Source organism: Crocodylus porosus, unplaced genomic scaffold (genome assembly GCF_001723895.1).
Source record: "Crocodylus porosus isolate Cpor-Errol unplaced genomic scaffold, CroPor_comp1, whole genome shotgun sequence".
Lineage (NCBI taxonomy): Eukaryota > Metazoa > Chordata > Crocodylia > Crocodylidae > Crocodylus > Crocodylus porosus.
This window is the reverse complement of record NW_017728949.1, coordinates 60,381,075-60,403,885: the sequence shown is the minus strand read 5'-3', so window position 1 is coordinate 60,403,885 and position 22,811 is coordinate 60,381,075. Positions and strand designations below refer to the sequence as shown.

General features: G+C 41.9%; 1 protein-coding gene across 4 annotated transcripts in view; it reads left to right on the top strand.

The window, feature by feature from the left end:
* The window catches only part of MYLK (myosin light chain kinase), a 345,718-nt gene that overhangs the window by 294,919 nt on the left and 27,988 nt on the right, over positions 1–22,811 (top strand). For all 4 annotated transcript variants that reach the window (XM_019554015.1, XM_019554016.1, XM_019554017.1 and 1 more), the window contains 6 exons: positions 3,038–3,340; positions 7,961–7,993; positions 8,096–8,189; positions 9,605–9,808; positions 15,790–16,007; positions 22,542–22,665. In XM_019554015.1, coding sequence (XP_019409560.1) covers positions 3,038–3,340; positions 7,961–7,993; positions 8,096–8,189; positions 9,605–9,808; positions 15,790–16,007; positions 22,542–22,665 — 976 coding nt within the window. The remainder of the gene's footprint in view (positions 1–3,037; positions 3,341–7,960; positions 7,994–8,095; positions 8,190–9,604; positions 9,809–15,789; positions 16,008–22,541; positions 22,666–22,811) is intronic.

Sequence of the window (22,811 nt, the reverse complement as noted above, 5' to 3'; positions counted from 1 at the left end):
GATCCTATGACCCCAGCTGACTTCCTGCCCTTTGGGCGGGGGGCTGAACTCGATGATCTTCCGAGGTCCCTTCCAGCCCTAATGTCTATAAAATCTATAAAATCTACCAGAGAGCCACCTGCATGGTTGCACACCTATTCAGTAGGCGCTGGTCCTTCAGGCTTTTCTTACACAAATAAAAAAGGGCTGTGGGAGTGAGCCCCTGACTGAGAAACAGCTGGCCTATGCTTAAGGTTGTTAGACAGCCCATTATAAAAATCTCTCACCGTATATCACATTCCAGCCCCTGATAGACTTTTTTGGATGAGTTTTGAAAAAACTTTAAGATCTTGAGGGGGGAAGTTACCAGGTGTGGAAATTGTCCATTTTTTCCCTGTTTTAGGATTGTTGGATCATAAGAAAGTAGGGTTGTAAGGGACCTCACATCCTGGGCGTCTAGTCTAATCCCCAGCTTAAGGCAGGTTCATTCCTAACGTGTCCGTCCGAACTGCTCTTGAAAATTTCCAAGGATGGAGATTGCACAGCTTTTCTAGATCGCCTGTTCCAATCCTTGACCACTCTATAATCAGAAAGTTCCTCCTAATCTCCCACCTAAATTTCCTCTGTGGCCGCAGGGGACAGGACTAGGAACAACGGTCTCTTTTCCAGACTAAATAACCTTAGTTCTTTCAACCTTTTCTCCTAAGTCTTTCTTTTCAGGCCCCTAATCATTTATGAAAGTCTGTGCTGGATTCTTTCCAATCTGTCCACATCCTTCTTGAATTATGGGACCCAAAACGACACAGTACTCCAGGTGAGGCCCCACCAGTGCTGAAGGAGAGGAAAAAGAACCTCATGCCAGGGGCTGATTCAACTTCCATTGACATTAATAGAAGTCTTTCTTTTGACTTCACTGGGCACATCTACACGTTCATTAATGCACACTAGTTACTACACATTTAATTTAGTACTTGCTTAATGAAGTGCTAACTAAATGAGTAGTAACTAGAGTAACTGCACAGTAGTGGCAGTGAATGCCTTTTTAGTGACACTATTGTGCAACAGCCTAATAATACTGTGCAGTAGCATATTAGCACTGTCATATTAGCAGATATGCCCACTGGATACTAAATCGAGGGGTATTTTTAATTAGAACGGTTCCCTGACAGCTGCTCTAATTGAAGTGGCTCACCATCACGTGTATTAAGCCACCGCTCATTTTAAAATGTCCACAGGGTGCTTTAACTAAAACTCATTCAGCATGAACTAGCATGTCTATAAGCAGCCATAGTGCCTGTGAGTTAGCCTACTTATAGTAGACAGCACCTCAGGACATCCCAGCTAAATTGTTTAGGAAGTTGTCCCATTCACTGTCAGTAAAATTCATCATCCAGGAGTGTGGTCTCCTTTAACATAACAGATATTTTGTTCCTCTGATCTTCCTAGTAGCCTTTTCCTTGTATCTGTTCCCATTTGAATTCATCTTTCTTGAACATAGGTCACCATAACTGTACACAATATTCCAAATGAGTTCTCATCTCTGCCGTGTACAACATCACTAACACAATGTTCCGTATTGCTACTGGTCCTGCTTTGCCCGATAGACTGCATGATACATTTGCTCTTTCACAATTATATTGCTTATTCATCCAGGTCCTAGGTTCTTTTCCCTTCCCAGCATCCTTGTAGATAAAATCATGAGTCTTAAAAGTGTATAAAATGTTGAGTCATTTTTAACCCGTTTTTTGGAGGCAGTCCCTTCTACCTGGTTTTTGGATGCAGATCGGCCATGCCTTCAAGCTTTGCTCTTCAACTTTATAACCCTGCATTTTTAATGAAAGCGGAGATTCTTATGAAATAACATGACTCTAGTAGCTGGAGATGTAACACCTATCCTGAGTATCATGAGACTCATAATAAAATTGTGAGAGTTTGCCGATCTGGATTTAATAAACCATATATGAATTCTGACTATTATAGGACAGAACAAGCAGGGTCTAAGGTGTCAAAATGAATGCGTAGGTTCTGTCAGTCAGACAGGGAAGCAGTGATTAATGGCAACGTCTATGGGAGTAAGGAACCAGCTGGATCCTTTGCCGTAAACGTTCAGGCTTTTAATGTGTGGGCTCTTTAAAAGGGATATTAGAAAGGATCCATAAAACACTGTTAACTTTAAGTGAACATTAATTATGTTTGTGCTTGGGAATACCCTGTGTCTTGTGGAAGCTTCAAATTCATAGAAAGGTTGAACCTCAGCTGAAATGATCCAGGGGGGACAGCTGGGAGAGATTTAGTGGTGGAAAGACAAGATTTACTTTTGCCCCAGCTCATAACTGCCCTGCTTGCAGACTTTGCTCACTCCAGAAGCTGGGAGACATTCCTGAGGGTTTACAAAATAGCTCTCAGGCTTCAAACCGTGGCATATGGAAGAAGTATTTTGAGCTGTTGACAGGTACAATGATCACTGTTTAAAAAGTTAACATTTACCCATAGCAGCAGTTCTGTGTTACTGAAATTATTTTTAGCGTCTTAGATATATAGGCACAGTAGGAATGGATTAATGATCTCCTTCCTTACTGTCAGCTCAGGCTACTCACGGTGAAGGAGTGCTTTTGGGGAGTGGTAATAAGGTGGTCAGCGAAGCACAGTGACCATTACAGCATGATCTAAGCAGGAGCCCAAGGGGACATTGCTGCTGCAGTTGGAGGTATGATTGCAGCGTAATTGTGTAAGCAGAGCTGTGCTAACCTTATCTTGGGTAGCAATAACAAGAAAGGTGTCCCTTACGTGTATAAGCACCTGTACTACCACTTCTTCACTGCTATTGTTACCCAGACTAGCTGGATTAAACCTAGCTCAGCTATACCCAGCTTCTTCTAGACTCCTACCTTGTGGCTGCTGTGTACACTTCATCTCTGAGGCAGAGTGGTCTGTTGGTGGCATGGAGGGAACAGAATTGAGAGCCAAATTCTCCAACTCCCCATGGAGGGAAATGAGGAACAAAGCATTTCTTTATTCTAACTGAGCATTTATTTCATATGTGCATCTTTGTCTGCAGACAAGCCAGATCCCCCAGCTGGAACACCCTGCGCGTCAGACATACGAAGTTCTTCTCTCACGCTCTCCTGGTATGGCTCCTCTTACGACGGTGGAAGTGCTGTGCAGTCCTACACAGTGGAAGTTTGGAACTCAGCGGACAACCAATGGACAGACCTCACTACTTGCCGTAGCACCTCGTACAATGTACAAGACCTGCTGGCTGATAGGGAATACAAATTCCGTGTGCGAGCCGCTAACGTGTACGGCATCAGTGAGCCCAGCCAAGAGTCGGAACTGGTAAAAGTAGGAGAGAAACCAGAAGGTTAGTCTTGATGAGAGAAACAATTAAATAATACTGAATGATGTTGTAGGAATCTCCAAATGAGGCACAGGCAATTACATACATGCCTTTGCATGCAATCATTTGTCATTTGTGCATGCTAGTGTCTTATATGAATATGCAAACGTCCTGTTTCCATGCTTCCTTTGGGTATCTGGGTGCAGCAAAAGCTGTGTTATCTGGCACTTCACCATCCAAAATGCTCCACTAATGCATTCTGTCAATACAAATCTTCCTTCCGAGGGACACGGCAAAAGCGAAACTGGAAGTCCTACTTCTGGTTTCACTGCCGCAAGTCAAGTCCTGCTTCTTCCTTGTGGACCACAGCCCAGGGCAAAGCAGCCTCCGCAGGGCCCCCCTCCCTGTTCCTCTGGCACACTAACGGCAGGAAGTGAAAGCCCTGGTGCACTGGACGTGGCATATTTGATTAACCGGCATCCCCCATTCCCCATGGATGCCAGATAACAGAGCTTTTACTGTACATATATTTTCAATGAGCTTGAAAACCCTATATCAATAATTCTCTGTCGTCTTTAGAATTGCAATGACTAGTTTGTCCTCTGCACTTGTACGTATGCATGTGGTTATTAATATTTGTTGTCTATGGTACTAGTAATGAGAGATGTAACTTTGTGTCTAAGAAGAATGTCTTCAAATTTAATCCAGTCTGCCAGTGCTGTCCAGCAAGTTTTGTGAAATGCCCTGGGAGGCTCAATCTGCTTTACAGTGGACATAGCTCAAAAAAAACCAGCACTAGCATTGACACCAGTTGCCATACCTGTGGGCCATCTTTGAATAGGCTAGAGATGGCTTAACCTCTCATTCCTATAGGTGGTTCTTACATTTCAGATCTGTTTTGGGTCACTGGGGGAAAGCTTACCCCTCTGTTACCCATGAGGCAACTAGTCCGTGGGTTAAATATTTTGCCACTGACACTGTGCTTTCAAACTGGCACCTTGTATGAATGTCAATTTGGTTGAAAGATTTTTTTGAACCAGTTAACATCCCAGAATATTTTTCCCCTCCTGAGCCTTTAGCAATGGAGTAGTCTCAAAGGGAAAAGCTGAAGTATCCTGGGACTTTTCCTGAGCATGGAACATATATTCAAAAAACAAAAAGTGTTCATCGCTCTGTAGTCTGGCAAATGATCCATCGCGCACAGAGTACACGTATAAGGAGAGGAGGAGAGGAGAACCTTGTAAACAATCTCATGCACCACAGCAAAGTCCAGATTTAGAAAATAAAGGAGAATAAGTCTTTTCTCATAATACTAATTGCTGATCTTTGGGGAGTGGTTCACCAGTTCCAGCTCACTCTCTCTCATTATATATTAAATATGCGTTGGTTTTAATTTACTGTTTGTTCAGATAAAGCCCTAGAAAGTTGGTAATACTGTTATTATGGACCTTCTGCAGTTTTGCCACAAATATTTCCCCACACAAGTAATTGGTTCTCTTGCTGGGGCTGCTAAATAGAAGCTAGTTCAATGGAAATAGTCCTTTGACTATAAGATGCCTTTGAATTTAAGGCCTGGCCCTGTTTTCTGACTCTCATTTTAAGAAGAAAATAAACAGCAAATAAAACCACATGTACAGGGAAACAATCTCTGTGGTGCATATAATTATTTCCTTTTTTTTTAACTCCAACTTAAAACAAGCCATTTTTAGAAGACATATTCCATTTTCTCAAGTGTCTCTTATGTTCCAAGGTATATGAGAATTGCTTTCTTTATTTAAAACACTTGAAAATAAATCAAGGGCCAAATTCTCTCCAAGGAAGAAGTAGAGTGGCACTAAGACTTTAAGAAAGCGGAACAGTCAACCTCTGAAAGCAAAAGCTCCCGGTATTGCTCTCTCCTCTCTCTTTGGTTGTGGAAAGAACACATTTTAACTTTGAACACTCCAGGCGTTTGCACTTCCAAACATTATCACTAATTGCACTGGGTAGGAACCAGCAACATACAGTTTGAGATGAGGGGTTGTTTTTAATGTAAAAGAGAAGGTTTTAGAAGCCCCAGTGGAGCTGGGGTGTCTAGGAGATACTCACAGAAATAAGTTGGGTGAAGAAACCCATTGTGGAAAGATAGCTCCTAGTATCTGGGGAAAAAGTTAATCTAGTTCAGTGGTGCCCAACCTTTTTAGATTCAAGGTGCCCATCATTAGATTTGAGGCACCCCTCATTTGACTTAAGCTACCCCTTGAAAAATGCCAGCTGTTAGTTTTCACTCGTTTTTTGACTACCAAAAAATAAAGAGCAGTTTTTGTGTTGCAGTGAACTCCGAAAGACCACCTCAGGTCAGAAAGTTTTTTACAGTATGGATTCCTAATTGAAGTCTCTGGGTTTATCTTGTAAATCAGGTTTGCACACTTAACAGTGCTAACATCTGTGTGACATCTTGTGGCACCCTTGAAAGGATCTCAAGGCCCCTTATGGCACTCTGGTTGAGACTCACTGATCTAATTGTTTCAGCACCAGACTGGAAACCAAACCAGGGCTTTCTGTTAATGACACTGTGATTGACTTACTGAGTGAGCTGGGGTAAGTCGCGTCAGGATAGATTTTCAGTAGTTCAAAGCATAGCTGCATTTCTAACCAAAGTCAGTAGAAACTGTGGGTTTTCAACATGTTAGAAAATCAGGCTCCATATTTTGCTCCACTGTAAACTCCTAGCCAAGTAACTAAAGCCCTGTCTCTCCCTGCCAAAAAAAAAGCAGTGCTTGATTTTTACATTGAGATCAAGATCGGTAGTGCACAGCTGTCTCACTATAAAATCTTAGTGGAAAAAAGGCTCAGGTTGCTTGAACTGTGACGTAGGTGAGGTCCGTACTGCCTGAGGTCAGCACTGTATGCCCACCCATGTTGACCTTACCTTGCTACATCACGGTAAAACCTACTGAGCCTTTTCCAACAGGATTTGACAGCAAGATAGCTAACACACATTAGTTATCTCAGTGTAAGAAAATACAGTTTCTCTGGCTCTGAAGACAGTCTTAGATTCAGTTTACTCATCTCTACACTAAGGCATGCTGCCTGCCTCACACAAGTGTTGGTAGTCACCGCAGAGGCTGGTGACACCCTGAGATACTCCAGTGAAAGATGCTTTGGCGACGCAGAGTATGATTGTTGCTGTGGAGGAAGACAGAGACATGCTGCCATATGTTCACCATGAATACAAATGATAAGGGGATGTAATGAGTCATAAAGGAACCAAAGAGGTGATTCCAGCTTGGATGTACAGTGCCTTCCAGTTGTGGAAGACCTGAACTCAGCTTCATGAGCTTAACCACAAAGGAAATGCATCTTTTACCTAACTGAGAGCTTCCACCTGTGGACAGAAAGGTTTCCCAGTTCAGGCCTGCGATGCAGGGCTGCACAGGTTGCACACACAGCTGAGGGATGGGGAACTGACTGCTTCGAGGATCTGGCCACCATTTGGCAGACACCGCTATTGGCAGCCCGGCTGGAATCAGCTCCCTCATGCAGCCCTTAAAAGGGGAGGAAAATGTGATGTGCTTCATGCGAGTGTGATTTCCAGCTGAAAAAAATCTGAGCAGTTTCTAGTGCAGAGGGGTGGGGAGAGCAAACGTCCCTCCTTGCTATTCTGGTAGACTGGCTGACAGCAGGCAGCGAGTCCCATGCAGGTCTAGAAATGTCACAGATACAAAAAGGAGAAGGGGTGATGGGGGCTCATTAATTGAGTCAGTCCACTTGAGCTGTGTAACTGCCCGTTTACAGAGCACGTACTGGTTGTAACAGGAAGACCTTCTTCTGAATATGTTCCTACTAGATGGGGTCTGCTTTTTCGAGTCCATGTACTCCAACAAGTTTTCATCCACTGCCATCTCCTCAGAAACACCTCATTCCCAGGTGTTGTTTGGGCAATCCCACCATGTCTCCCTCAAGCTGTCTTTGTTTTATGCTGTTAAAGTCCCTGGCATTTGTGCTTGCAGTTAAACGCACGAGTGGAATTGAGGCGCCATTAATAATTTGAGTCCACAGAATATGGAAGTGCTTTTCAGTCAAGCTTAGTAAAACATGGCTGCTTATCTGAGCTACCCAAAACCCTTGGGTCTGCAAAATTTGGTGGGACATTTGACAAAAACAAGCTCTCTCTGGGGGTTGTTTTGGGGCTTAGGGTTTTTTTGCTTTTTAGCTTGAAAGGAAGAGTCAGAAGTACATTTGCCCCTGTGTACAGACAATTAGGTATTTCATCTGGTCAATGACTCTCATTGTTTAAAATTCTTTCCTTTTTTCTGAAGCACTCCCAAGTCAACGTATTAATGACTCATTATGTTCCTAGGAGATATGTAAAACAGCTGTGCTATCTTCAAAAGATATTCCACATTGACAAGAGCAGCAAAGGTTACCCAGCTTCTACCACCTGATTTTGATTTAGTTAAAAATGGAGACTGAGTCAATGAATTCACTTTATTGTATGCTAATTGTGCAAACTCTGTTTGTTTCTTATACCTAGCTGCTTCTTTTCATCTAACCATAAGATCAAACGTGAAAGTAATAAACCTACTTTATATAAGCATCAACATCCTGTGCAGTAAGGAGTTAGTCATCCGTATTTTTTCTTCCCCCCTTTTTTTTTAATAGAACCTAAAGATGAAGCCGAGCTGTCTGATGATGGTAAGAAGTCCATTACTTAATCAGAACAAATTCATTGTTACATCTTTCATTCATATTGTACGAGGAGTTTTTTTAATCACAGTTTTTTATCCTCGTTTATAGAAGGGAAGGAAGTAGAGATTGACTATCGGACCGTTAGCATCAATACAGAACAGAAAGTTTCAGAATTCTACAATATTGAAGAACGATTGGGATCGTAAGTAGTACACTGTCCTTTTTTGGACTAATGCATCTTATAGGCTTTCAGTCAAGTCAAAGCTAAAAAAGTGCATTCTTAAATGCCTATAATACAGTACTTGGTCATTCTTAGCATTTAAAGCAGACTTCTCATGTTCAGTAAAAATAGATTCCAAAGTGGTCTGGTCTCCTTTTCATAAATGATACATCACTCTGTTAATTGATCATTTTATATAAGAATTGCATGTACTTGCAGTAAGGAAAATGGAGCCCATAAATGAATACAACTAGATGATTTATTCTTTGTTCCCTGCTGTAAAAGCTCACTGAAAAGCAGCAACCCACTGTGCAGTTGCAGCTCCATTATATCCATTAGTGATAACAAGATTATCCCGCCTGTCGCCTGGAGTCTCTGGACAGTGGTTGTAATCCTAAAAGCAAAAGGATTAATAGTCTCGCTCAGTGAATGTCAATGATTAGGATGGCTGTGTCAGCACTCAGGCCTGTGAATATGTGAACTGTCTGCCAGGACAGTCCTTGAGTGATTAGTCCTGCTAGTGATGACCAAGCCATTAAGATCTTGCATCTCTATAGTCCTCTCTGTAACAACTCTCCCTTGGCAGATCTCTCTTTTTTTTTAATGCTTTCATTGTGAAAGGCACATAGTTAAAGTGAACTGGTATGCAAGCTCCCAGCTGCAACCATAGATTTAGATAAAGGGGGAGTCTTGAGGAGCAGGTTTGTCCTGTATCAGAGGGAAGCCCCTTTCCCCACACAGCACAAACTCACCCTGCCCTTTTCTGCCACTCAGTGTGGGCCACACACTGGAAAAATGTGCTGTAACAAGGTTTTGGGGCATGTCTGACTGTTCTAATGATAACTTCATTATGTTTCTTTTGGCATTTATTATATGCAGAGTGGGAGTGAGTAGGCAGGGTGCATTTTCACAGCAGCATTCGCGGGCACAGGCTGTGGCCCCCAGGGGTTTAGCAGTTAGACAGCCCTGCCCTGAGAGATTATTTTCTTACAACTCGCCTGTACGATGAGAAGAATAGATGGCTGGGGAGGAAGGGCAGTGTGATGATAAATTGATGAGTTCAGAAGTGTTTAACTTATAATAAAAATTCAAGCAACTCACATGCTTAATTTCTACTAAATGTCTCAGGCAGGTCCTCAGCTGATATAGAGTAGCACAGCTCCATTGACTTCAAAGAAACTACAGTAATCTGATCTCACCCTTTGAGTATAATGTTCAGAAAGGTATTTTGGCAAGCAGCTCTGCCCAGTTTAGTACAGAACTGCAGAAGTGCTTATGATCATGGGTTTGCAATGCAGCCATTCCCAGTCTGAAAAGGGGTTTTCTAAAATTGTTTTTAATCCTAGAGAACTATGGCATATTAAAATCATGTCATATAAATATTTACATGTTTTCAGGGGAAAATTTGGACAAGTCTTCAAACTTGTTGAGAAGAAAACTGGAAAAGTTTGGGCCGGAAAGTTTTTTAAAGCATATTCAGCTAAAGATAAGGAAAATATAAGGCAAGAAATCAGCATCATGAACTGTCTACATCACCCAAAACTTGTCCAGTGTGTAGATGCCTTTGAAGAAAAAGCCAACATTGTCATGGTCCTGGAAATGTAAGTATAAACCAGAGCACACTAGGGTAAACTAATAGCAGTGTATTTTGGTTGTTGGTGCTCAATATGTGAAGGTCTGCCAACACTTTGACAGGAAATTTAAAAGTATTTCTACAAAAACAGGACAGACATGTGTGACTCTCTCAACAAGTCCAGGTGTTCTTCTCTGTACACATATGGCAAAGTTATTCTGTTTATTCAGGGTATTTAAACATCTTTGGCCAATTCATCTCTCAGCTCTCTCCCTGGAAATCAACATACATGCACCAAAGTCTGCACAGTCAGGCTAGAAATGTTATGAGACCAAGCAGTCATAAGTTTTGCAGCACATCCTGCTTCTGGTTCAGTTGCTATTACTGAAATAATGGCACTTTACAATGTTTCCTCTTCTCTAAACCCTCTGGAATGTGAGAATTAGAAATAACTGCCTACCGGATAGAAAAAGTTAGCTTTATATTTCACCACTGTCAATTTTATTTGGCTTTAGACATGAGAAATGTTTAAAGCAAGGGACTATTGTTGTTGATTTTGAGATCTGTCACGTGCACCAAATAAAGCACTGTATTTTCTTGCGGATGCAATGGCTGCTGTGATTGAATTACAGAAGACAAAGACGTGCTGCAGGGTACAGACCCAAAAGCTGAATTCTTAAGGGAAGAGTTGGAGTCTTACAAAAAATCTAACCACGCACACTTAGAGCTGGATCTGTTTGAGGTACAATACAGTTAAATGGTAGTTTAGATCAGGGCTGTCCAACGTCATGTGGCCCCTGAGCTGCAGACCACACAGATCATATGCTGTGGGGGCGAACCCCTGGAATTTGCCTCCCCCCACCATGTGGGCAGCATGTGGACCCTGTGAACCCCACCATGTGGACTGCACAAGCAGCACGCTTCAATCTCTGCTGTGCCTGCTGCCTGGGCAGTGCTCAGCCCCCTTCTAGCTCCTTCCCCAGCATGCAGAAGTGGGAGATGTGACTTCAGGGGCCTTCAAGTCCCATCCTGGCTCCACACAGACCACGTGCAGCCCTCAGGCCACCAGTTGGACAGCCCCAGTTTGAAACAACATTTATTTTCCATCAAGGTCAAGGTTCCCTTTCTACATTGTGAAGAAAACTCAGAGTAACCAACCTAGAACCTTTTTCCTGGAAGAAGAACAAAAGGGTTTGGATACATAATGCATAGGCAAAACAGTGGTGGGCCTATAGAAAACCTTGATATACAGCAAACTTTCTAAATTGACGTAAATGGGCATAGACAAGATGCCGTGGTTCTTCCTGGCTAGCACCTAACTAACTAAGCACAACATAATGTAGCCATGCTGGATCTCCCTAACTTACATCCCAGTTGTAGCCATGGTAGAAGAGAAGGGTGATCCACATTGTTTCTCTCCATTTAGTCCCACCACTTTCAAATCCCTCCTTCCTTCATGCAGAGAATAACTAGAAAAGGCCGCATTTAAATCCCATCTGTTGTTGGGATTCTTGCTGAACAGAGCAACCCCACCCAATCTTCCTACTCCTCTTGAGGCTACACATCCTGCTCACTTTGTGCTCCCAGCTTACAGCACTGTGGAAAGCAACACAGAAGCAACTTAAGAATTTCTGGGCAGAGCATCCCAGTATCATGCTCATGTGACTTGTAATGAAGCATTTAATGAATCTCACTGTAAATACTCCATAACTATATGTAGGGCGCAGTATGTCTTTTTCATCCCGGGCTCAGAAGGTGCTGCCGTGCCAGAACTCTTTGCAGAAGAGAATCTGTTCAGCACAGCTTGGAAGGCAGCAGTCAGACTCTAGAAGCAGTGAGGACGTGCATGACCGAAGTGTCCATTGCATAACTCCTTGTGCACCTGTTTCATGGGAATACCATACTCATTGCAGCAGGAAAGAAAATCAAATCTTGATCTCTGCGGGTGTCGTGTCCAAAAGTCTAGGTCAGTCACTATGGCTCCCGTGCAGCTGCTTCTCGTTCTGATGCATAGAGAAGCAGAGAAGGGGTGGGTTTCTTTTTCTTTCCCAGCCTAATTCTCCAAGCAAAATACAGATTGCTTTAAGCAAAGAGAATAGAATTCTACTTTGGTGAACTGGTGCATATTCAGACTGTGCAAAAACGCTATTCTAACACAAGCACGTTTTACAGATTGAATCCTGTTTATGCAAATTTTGGTGATAAAATATTAGATGTGGATTTTTACTTATAGACTTAAAACTGGTGATTGAGAAGGGAAAGTTCATTTTACTTCACTTGGAACTGGGAGCTGGCAAATCTAGTGGAAAACAGAGAACTGCTTTTAAAAGGAGTTGGGGAACCTGTAGCTGCATGAACTGTTGATTTTTTGTACCACCAAAAGACCCCAGCTTTGCATAAACATTAAAATGCATTCAGATACCAGGGAATTTCACATACTTTAGTCTGTGTTGAGATGCAGTTTTAGGTATTAAGCTAGGTTGTATTTGCATGTCAAAGAGGGTAAGCCTGGATTTTCAGAAGAGCAGAAGTTCCCTGCATTCATATTGTTCTCCTTGTTCTCATCAAGGTTTAAGAATATAGCCAGAAATTCAAAAGAATTCACCTGCTGCCAGCCTGTTTCTAGTGAAGTGACCAGATTTTTATGAGTGCCCGGTGACCACTTCATTGAGATGATTCATTGGAGCAGAGGTCTTTTGAAACTGTGATCTTGTATATATGGCTGGAGCCAAAGGCTGCTTTCAATTTGCCTGGATCTGCTTCTGTGTAATTCCCATTAGTTTAGAGTTTCCAGAAAGACAGATTATTTTTTTATGAATCAAAATGAGTTGAATGGAAAAAGAATAGTTTCACTGCCCATGTCCTGTGATGTGGGCTCTGCAATCAAAATTCATTCCAAATAAACCCACATTGCTTTAGAAAATCTGATCCTGACTAGGTGGGTGGACGGGCGTGCTTCTCATTCACGTGATTGTAAACCAGACGTATGATGTACTAGATCCGTCCTCCAGAATTCCAGCACGGGCCCGTTCCCTAAAGTATGCCTGCCCTATCATTTCTGCAGTATAACTTACATCCTCTCGTTTTAAATGTCTCCAAGGATTTCCACTGGAACGCTGTTGAATAAAGCCTCTTCCATTGTTTCATAGATCTCACCACCAAGAAGATCAATGTGTCCTAATATTCAGCCTAATATTTCCTCTCTCAGTTTCTCTGTTCTCCTCTTCCTTGAATCCAGCTAAACAATTACTCTTCCTCTCTGGAGTTTAAACCATGCAAATATTTTAGGTCACTTAATCCTGCTGTTTAGCATAGATTTAATTTAGGCAAGCTATTCCTATTTAGCTATTTTGGTCATGCCTCCTCTATTAATCCCTGGAGGCCCTTAAATTATTTCAGTTGTCCTTTCCTGAAAACCCTCCAGTTTGTTTGCACCTTATCACCTGGCTTTGCAATCGAGAGGCGATCCCAGACAGTTTGTTTCCCAAATGACACTGTCCAGCAGTAGATACCCTCAAAATATTCTGGTGGGAAGACATTTTTTATAAAGTAATGCAATGTGAGTGGGTTTGAAAGTTGAGGAGTAACTGTCTTCAGATCCTTTCACTTCTCTCAGAAGGTCACTTTAATTAGTATATATCCTATTTTAAACATGAGATTATTAAATTGCAAGCTAGAAGGTAGAAATTTGATGGGATTAAATTGCCACAAATCAGCATGGTTTCTTGTTTGATTTGCACCGGGGCATATATTTAAATGTGGTGAGATTTCTCACAAGGAAGAGCCACAGTAAGTCCTCTATATGATTACAGGCCCGCTGCAATCTTAAAATAAGAAAGGGCTGTGTTTGCCTCAGGTGAATCTTTGAGGGTATCCTCACAGTGGAGAAGACTCCCCTGACTTGTGCATGCACGAAGAAAACACAATGCCCTCTGCTAATCCCTGCATTGATCCAGCATCTTAAAGTATCTTTAAAAGCACAGTCACAGAAAAATTGAGTCCATTTCTAAACAGCTTCACTACTCGGAGACAGTATGAGCTGCAGGAAATAAATGAGGTGCTGAGCACCTAGGAAATGTGAATACAGTTTATCTTAAAGACATTACCAATAACCGGACAAAGCAGGGAGGAGACCAACAAGCAGATAAGTTGACTTTAATTCATCTTTGTGTAACAGGGCTGAAAGGCTGTACTGGGCACAATGCTGTACTCTCACAAAGGCTGCACATTCACAGAGATCATTGTTTTGTAGGATTAAAAATTATTGCTGAAATCTGACATTAGGTGTGTTTCAGGCAGCCAGCACAATACATCTCACTTCAAGCTTTTTGTTCTTGCTTCTTTGTTTAAAAGCTCATTTTTTGGAAATTTGCTTTTAGCCACCCAAAAAAATATGGTTTTCTATGATAAGAAGCAATCCGAATTTTCTTCTGGATCTCTCATGGAAAATACAAGGATGACATTTAATTTGGAGTTGCCTAGTGCTCCAGACAAATGTTTTCTGGGTGCCAGTGCTTTCATAAAAATGTCAGTTCTGGTAACTAACTGATTCAACTTCATGAAATATCAGAACCCAGGCACTTCGATTTCGGATGCGTTGATCTGAGAAGTCAAGCAATTACATTGGTTTTCCATTCCAAAAACATAATAATCCAGTGTATTCTTCTGTGTTTGTCAAACGTATGCTGCCCCTATCGTTTCTGTGTTTGGTTCTCCATAACATTTTAGTAGACTACAGTAGCTATTCTAATGATGTATTTTCTGAAACCTCACAGAGAAAGCAACAGAATGAGTCCAGAACTCCAGATGTTTCAGTTTCAGCTTAATACACTGGCTTTCTTACCCTACATCAGACAAGTTGTAAACACCAAAAGGCTGCATTTCAATTTTGCTTACCTTCCGTAACTGAAATGTGCAATTACATTTGGCAGCGAGAGTAAATGTTGCCAAATATTAAGCTGTATAAAAAGTATGTCACATTTCATTTGGAACAGATTTATGAGGACAAAGCTGTTTTTTACCATTTGCTCCCTTCTGTATGTCATCCCCCCCCCACGTAATTAAAAGTACTTCCCATCTTTGGACATTAGGAGAAGAACCAGATGAGTGATTACTAAGAATCAAAAATAACATTTTGCTTTATTTTGACCAAATGAAGAATGTCCACCTTCAGCTTTGGGAACAGTTTGATACAATGGATTGTGCCCTGGAAAAAACAGTGATTTTGCTACTTCAATGGGGAAAAACAGAATCTGAATAGAGATGAACAACTAAAAGGGCGATGCTTTGAGAAAGAAAGAAAGAAAGAAATCAATCTGAGAAAAACTTGGTCAAATCTTGGCCCCTTTAAAGCCAGTGTCAAAAAGCATTATTATTTCACTTGGTCAGGATTTCATGCTTTTTGATAGGTCCTATTCCATCTATTAAGCATCCAAGTAGCCTTAGGCACCTAAGTGTAATCCTGCTCCCTGAAAAATAGTTAACGTATGAGTGGGTGGACACTACTCAGGCTCTCTTTTTATGTTCCAGTTTCTTTTTCCACTCAGCATTTGCTTTTAATTTTTAATTGCTTTATATACATTTTTTGATACTGGAGGAGGAAAGTCACTCACACTTCCAGTCTGTGACTGTTTAGGGGGCCAGTTACAAACAGTTTATGAGGGATCGTGGCCATATTACCCATTTCTTGTTGCAAAACTTGAAAGTTTCCTGGTTAGTTCCCAGCTATCTAAGATGTCAGTACCCAAACATGGAAATTAGGAGCACACTATGAAAAAGGTTGAGATCTGCTGATTTATACCATGCACAATGAGAATTTTACAAGAGTGGTCATCTTCCTGGGGGTGAGAGAGGTCTTGGGTCTATGGAAATCTCTCCATTACAGCACATAGGCTGTAGCCTGAAAGACTTTTAGTAACTTCTGATATATTTGAACTATATCTGTTCAAAAAATGGAAGCATCTGGTTTACCAAAAACTCTGCAAAAACCTTTATTTTTGTCTTTTCTAGTGTTTCTGGGGGAGAACTCTTTGAACGAATCATTGATGAAGACTTTGAGCTGACAGAGAGAGAGTGCATTAAATACATGAAGCAGATTTCAGAAGGAGTTCAGTACATCCATAAACAGGGTATTGTCCACTTGGACTTGAAGCCAGAAAACATCATGTGTGTCAACAAGACTGGTACAAGTATCAAGCTCATTGACTTTGGACTTGCAAGACGATTAGGTAAGAAAGACATCTTTTGCTAATTTTGTTCCTGAAATGACAAGCTGTATGACAGGTAGAACAGCAGTGTATAACTAGTCTGTTCTTCAATAAGTACAAGCACATACTTTCAGTCCAATTATTCTTATTATATTAAGAAGTATAAAACAAGAATGTAGATGAGAAAGCAGAGAGTGTGTCTGTTCTCCATGAGTCTGCATAGAAGTTACTACAGAAATACTGTGTGGCTTGGGACAGAAATTACACATGAACCAGTATAAGTGATTGGAAACTGGTTCAGATCTGTAACACAACAGAAGTGCAGTGCACATAGACCACTTTTAAAATGGCTAAAACCAGTTTAAGATAAACCTGGATGGATGTAGTATCAGACCTCACTGAGTTAGGTTAAATTGATTTATTGAACTTCTCTCCCAGATCTCCTCCAGATTCAAATCAACTCATAGTCCCCCAGCATCCCAGGATGCTTTGTACTTTCACCACAAACCCCACCGCTCGCTGGGTGGGTGGGCCAGCCTTGGCCCAAGCTGTCTGCTCCAGCCCAACAAGGAGGCGTGCTCTGGTGCCCCCCAGCTTCTAGTCAGGGTTACTGCAGGCATGTGGCTGCATTTCTGGACTCAAAACTGAATGTCTGTTCACGTGCTTATTGGTTCAATCTATGCAGCTTAGACTAGCCTATAAAGACTGAATCTATTCAGCCTTGGGATTTTTGACTGTCTGTATTTGGCACGTTTGTCTCTGGATAGTGTTCTCTCTGTTGCTTGAAAGTAGGTATGTGGGTAGATAAATACATCACATTTACTCCAAACAATCTTACAGCCTTCAAAATCTTACGAAGATATTGAAATCCATATCTTGATCACTTATGCTCATTAAAGATCTTTGACAGTTTTATAAAAGTATGAGTTATCTTGATAGTCTAGGAAATTTCCAACTTGTCTGATTACATTCCACTTACATTTACCCTTTGTTTGATATGCTTTCTCTTCCGAATTAATGTGCATACCAGACCATTGCAAAATTTCATCCTAAAGGGAAGTACTGCTGGTCAGAGGGGTTTATACCACAGCATTTACTAGTTGTAAATAATTAATGTTAAAAAGCCCCTTTTATTTTAAACCACTTCTTGAATGATACATAACTTCCCCCTACACTGTCTTTTGAGCTGTAACTTTCCATTAAGTGTCACTCTAAAGCAGGGGTGGACAAAATGTGGCCTGGGGGCTGGATGCGGCCCACCAGGCCATTCTATCTGGCCCATGGGGCCCCTAAAAAATTTAGAAAATTAATATTTATCTGCCCTAGGCTGCCTGTTACGTGGCTCTTGATCGGTTGCCAAAACTCAGTAAGCGGCCCTCTGCCCAAAATAATTGCCCGTCTCTGCTCTAAAGTGAATTAATTGAACTGGCAACTAGCCTTCGGTGGCTACATGGCTAGTTTGAGAAGGAAGCCTCACATGCGGCAAAAAATTACTGCAAATTGATTATCTAAGAGAAGAATATCAACCTCGGGGGCTCTGTTTCTTTTGCCATGAGTTTCTGGTTTACCTTTTAATTAGCAGGAGAAAAATCATTCCAAAACTTAAACTGCTTAAAGTCAGATTCCATATCTCTTGCTCACACTGCTTTCTTACTAGGTCTGTAGACTTAGCCTAATAAAGTGGGCTAAGGACAATTTGTGTGAATTACTTTCTCCATTGTCGGTAAGGGGACTAATAAAAGGGCCTGTGGTTGTGATTTTTTCCCCTTCTTATATGAACTTATACCTGATCCCTTTACAGAAAGGGAAGAACAAATTTCTAACATAAGCGAGAGTTGGAATTTTTATCGTCTTAATACTATACCCCTTTATCTTTCCCTTTCCTTTCAGTCCTAAAAGCCACCAGCCAGTGCAAACAGAACATGTTAATTTAACTGGAGCAGAACATCCTGCTTTCAAACTTTGTCAGATGTGGTTATGCACTGAAAAGGGTGTCTGTGAAAGTGGCATTCTTATTCAGGCAGTCTGCTCCCTGCTTCGATTCAGACTTAGGCCTGATTTTTGACTAACTGAAATAAGATTATGCTACCCTTGAGGCTTCCATTAGCACTCACTACATGTGCGTAATGAGCCTGATTTTGTTCTGATTCAGGGATCGCCCGCAGAATTGTTCACTGGGTTTCAGTGGGGATGTGAAAGAACCCAGGCTGGCCATCAAATTCCAGCTGTCACTTTGCAGAACCAGGATTTGCTCGTAAAGTGAGCAAATGTTGTCACTGATACACAACATGAAACTGCAGAATGATGTCCTCGCGGTAACTTTTCTAAGCAGAGCCTTTAGATGACTTTAACCCAGGTACAGTAAAAGAAACACTGAACTCTTACCTTCTTAACCTGGGGTTTCATTTCTGTTGCCTTTTGCACTTGGGAAAGCAAGCTGGATTCACCCTGCATTTTCATCTCATGTACAAAATCTACAATCAGTTTATGGTTTTCTCAGCAGTAGTAAATTGCTGGCTGTGGGCACTAGATTGACCTTAATTTCCTACCAAGCATATTAATTTGGCCCTGTGTGTTGCTCTTGCTGCCATGGTGACATTACAGGCATTTGCACTGTTTCTTATCTATGAAGCAAATTCATTTCTGTTGCAAATCCAGAGTTCTCATTTTATGCCAGGGCTTAATTTGGCCAGCTGTATCAAAATGATCTAAATTCAAGATGTGGCAAGTGTAGCAGCCCTCAGAAACAGGCAGTATTGCACTGAATGGTCCAACAGAAAGAAAAAACCCCTGTGCTAGTCAATAAGCTGTCCAACATTCGGCATAAGCCTTTTCCAGGAATAAGAAAACAGTTTATATTAGCAACAGCTCTAAGCTATTCTGTATTGGCTTCTCTACTTGCTCCCTTCTTATTTCTAGCCATCTCATTTGACATATTCGAAGCATACTCCTACATCTGTTGACTCTCACCGACTTCCATGGATTTGGGTTTAGGACCGCAATTTATGAGGCTAATTCAAAAACCTTACTTGGTCAGAAGTCCAATGGGAATGGCAACCAAGGAAGGGCCGACTGATTTTTCTTTATAACATTAGAGGGGTTTTTAGTTTTGTTTTGTAACAAGTACCAATCTAGCGCATCTCCATTTTCAGGACTTTGATCTACCTTGGGGTACTTAAGAGATCCTTCTGCAGACATTTTCTGCAGTTAATTAATTCTCTTATTTTGTCAGGAAATACCAAAGCTGTAGTGGTATATTTTCCTGGCCTTTTTTGGTGTGCTTAGAAGCCCATGTAAAAAATTGTTTAAGATAAACTTCTTGGGGACACAGGAGGTTTCTTCGTGTGCGCTGTTAAGACTTTCTTTTAAATCAATTTGTTACACACAGTACAGAAAAAGGGCCAGTTTCCAACTAGCTCTTCCACAGTCCGTCTCACTTAAATGGTAACCAAATACAGGATCCTGCCTGTGTACCAAGCCTGTAAACAGCAGGGTAAAGTTTTGAGGTCTTTATTGAGTAGGAGATGCCTATTTTTGGGTATAGCCAGTGCAAGAGAGATACTGTCCCACAATATGTTTGTACTTTAAAGCTTGTTGTTTCAAAAACTGCCTCTTAACCTGTGGACAGCATTTTGCATGTTGGTTTTTGCATGTGCAGTATTTCACGAGAGTTACAAACATATATCAAAAAAATTGGTTGTGAAAAATTGTGCCGAAGGTTCTGGAAATTATGTTGAGGTTACTTAAAAAAAATTGGTCTTTTGTGATAAGTGTAAATAACTTTTCATGAGAGAAGCAAGGAAAAGTTGAAGGAACTGAGTTTATTTCATCTAAAAAAATAAGAGTGAAGAGGGTCAGGACTCTTTCGATATGTAAAAGATGGTTATTGTGCTTCATGTATAGAAGAGGCAGAAGAATTCGATCTAATTGAGATTTTGGTTGAATATTAGCGTTTTTTTTCAAATTATACAAATAAAGAAATACTAACATAGGCAACCTACAGAATTTCACTCTCTGGAGGTTACGATGAACAGTTTAGACAAGCATTTGTTGGGAGGGTTCTGGCTACACTTGATCCTACCTCCATGCAGTCGGATGAACTAGAAGACTTCTTTCGAGGTACTTTCCAGCCTGACATTCCTATGATTCAGTCCCTAGAAAGTGAGTATCACGCAGATCTCTGAAACCGTGCTCAGATGGGCATTTGCAACACTACAAGTGCAGCAGCACTTTGAAGCACTACAAAAATACAGCACTGTGAGGCATAGACAAACACACAGAGACCTCTCGCTGGAGCATTATAGGTCATCTCAAAGGCATCCAGGGGATGCAGCTCTGTTCTTATCACCCACGTTTTCTCTCCCACCTCCCACCCTGGTCAGTGAACTGGGGAGGCTCCTGAGGAGGCTCTCGGCAAACCCAAACACTGATAGCCTGCTGCCCCTCTGGGGCATGGCAAGCAGCGCTGCAGCCCCCTGGACCAGGCTGTCGATGACTGTAGGACTGAAATGGGGCTGGGTTGTTTGCCGTGGGTGGGCCCAGTCCCGCGCTCGCTGAGAGCCAGGTCTGAGAGCAGTGGGGCTCTCGCTGAGACTGCTGTAGTCCCTCCTTGCCCAAGCCCTGATGGCATCTGAGCACTCGGGCAGCACTCATGAGCTGTCCGCCCAGCAGACCCTGTCCCTCACCCTGGGAGGGGAGGGAGCACTCGCACCATTTCTGTAGCACTGCAGGTGGTGCACATGTCTGAACACATGATTTTTGTGGTGCTACAAAGGCACATGCAGCACTACTAACGTGTCATCTGAACATAGTCTGAATGAGCTTGTCAGCACGATTTACGAGGGAAAGAAGAAAAAAAGGGTTTTGCAGGGCTTAAGCTGGGAAACCACAGAGACAGAGGGAATACCCCATGGCAGTGTCCAGTGTACGCCCAGGGGCAGAGAGGAGCGTCAGTGGGTGGCATGAAGCTGAGACTGCCACCAAATTACTGTGTGATCTTTGGGCAAGTCACCTAACTAGCTGGGCCTTGGGTCCTTCGTGGGATACTAATTCTTCAAAAGTTAAGATGTGGTGAATTGTATCTCCTGGAGGCTTGGGGAAATAAATGTGTACTATGGCAGTGTCTGTTCTGGTTGCCACACAGGATCAGTTGTAGTCTAACATACTGATGCAACTTTTAAATTTTTGTAATCATTAAAGAGGCAACACTTTCTGACCCTGATTGCTTTACCTTTAGGAGGACCAGAATCCCTTCCACAGGTTTTCCCTTCCATTCTTGGTCTGTCTTGCTTATTTGACTATAATCTCACCAGAGCAGAGACTGTCCTTCACTACATACCTGTGGAGTGGCATTGATTTGCAGCTGTACTACAACGACGAACAGTGGTACAATGGGCCTCACTCAAGCTAAGCGCCAAGTGTCCAGGCAGTCACACCGTCTGGACAGCAGTAGGCTTCCAAGACAAATTCATTTGCTTCCATGCAGCGTGAATCATTTACTGAAATTTGCACTGGATCATTTCCCCTCTCCAGTTCCCAGACATCCCCATTCTCTGCCTTCTCCCATGCATTGCAGGGCCTCCCATCCTGCACTTGCTTCCATCCATATTTCTCCATATGCTTAAAATGCATTCCAGATATTGTGAACGTATCTCAATTTGTCTGATCGTTCTATGCTAGTTCCAGGCGTTGTCTGAAAACCTTATCTGAACCTGGATGCAGCACAGATAGTGCCCAGACCTGGTTACTTTAGCTGATAATGTGGCACTATTACAGTAATAGTAATTTAGTTTCTTATATGTTGTGATGTGTTTCTGTTCTGTATAAGGGTCTTATTCTGCCCAATTACTGGAGTATCTGGACTCTTTTCAGGAGGGCATCTACCATGTGTAGTTCATTTCTTTTTCCTCCCCTCCAAGGGCACCTTCAAATATAGCTGAGTACCAGAGGTCCCTTGTTAATGTTCTTTATTGTTTTTATTCAGCAAAATGTTTTGTAAGCAGATCGGGATGGGGTAGAGAGAAGAGGAAGGCTTTGTTTCACCCTTCCCCCCAGTTCCTTTCTCAGTTCATTTTTGCCGTTCAACACAAGATGCCCAGGCTTTGATAATGGTGTTGGTAATTCTTTCAGCTCTAGTCTAGCTCTTGTGGAGATTTCTGAGCTGAGACCTTCCACAAGCTTTGGGGTAGTTCATATCCGAATCCAGACGTTAAAAATGACCCATTTTCTTGGGTTCCCAGAGAGTCCAGGGCCTCTGTTTAGACACAAAATTCTTTGGAGGAGTGAATCTTTCTTTATTATGTGTCTAGTATAGTGCTGTGTGCATTTTTGATGCTTAACAAATAATAATTCTCCTGTGCTATTTGTGCATCAGCCAAAAAGTTGCTAAAGCTGGTAGCAGCTCAAGCAGGAATTTCTTTGAGGGAGTTTAAGAGCAGTCTGATAAATAAATGAGCACAAAGATGTTTTACCTGTTGCTCAAAAAACTTTATTTCCCCTCCCCCCTTGGAAAAAGATGTTACAACCATGAAAGATTTTCTCTTTCTTTTTTTGCAGAAACTGCTGGTTCCCTCAAAGTTCTCTTTGGGACGCCTGAATTTGTGGCTCCAGAAGTTATAAACTATGAACCTATTGGATATGCAACAGATATGTGGAGTATAGGAGTTATCTGCTATATCCTGTGAGTACTTGGCCACATTCCCGGAACTTCTGTACACAAAACTTTCCTGTTCGTGTCCATTCATAGTTTCATAGTTTCTAGGGTCGGAAGGGACCTGAGCAGATCATCAAGTCCGACCCCCTGCCATGGCAGGAAAGAGTCCTGGG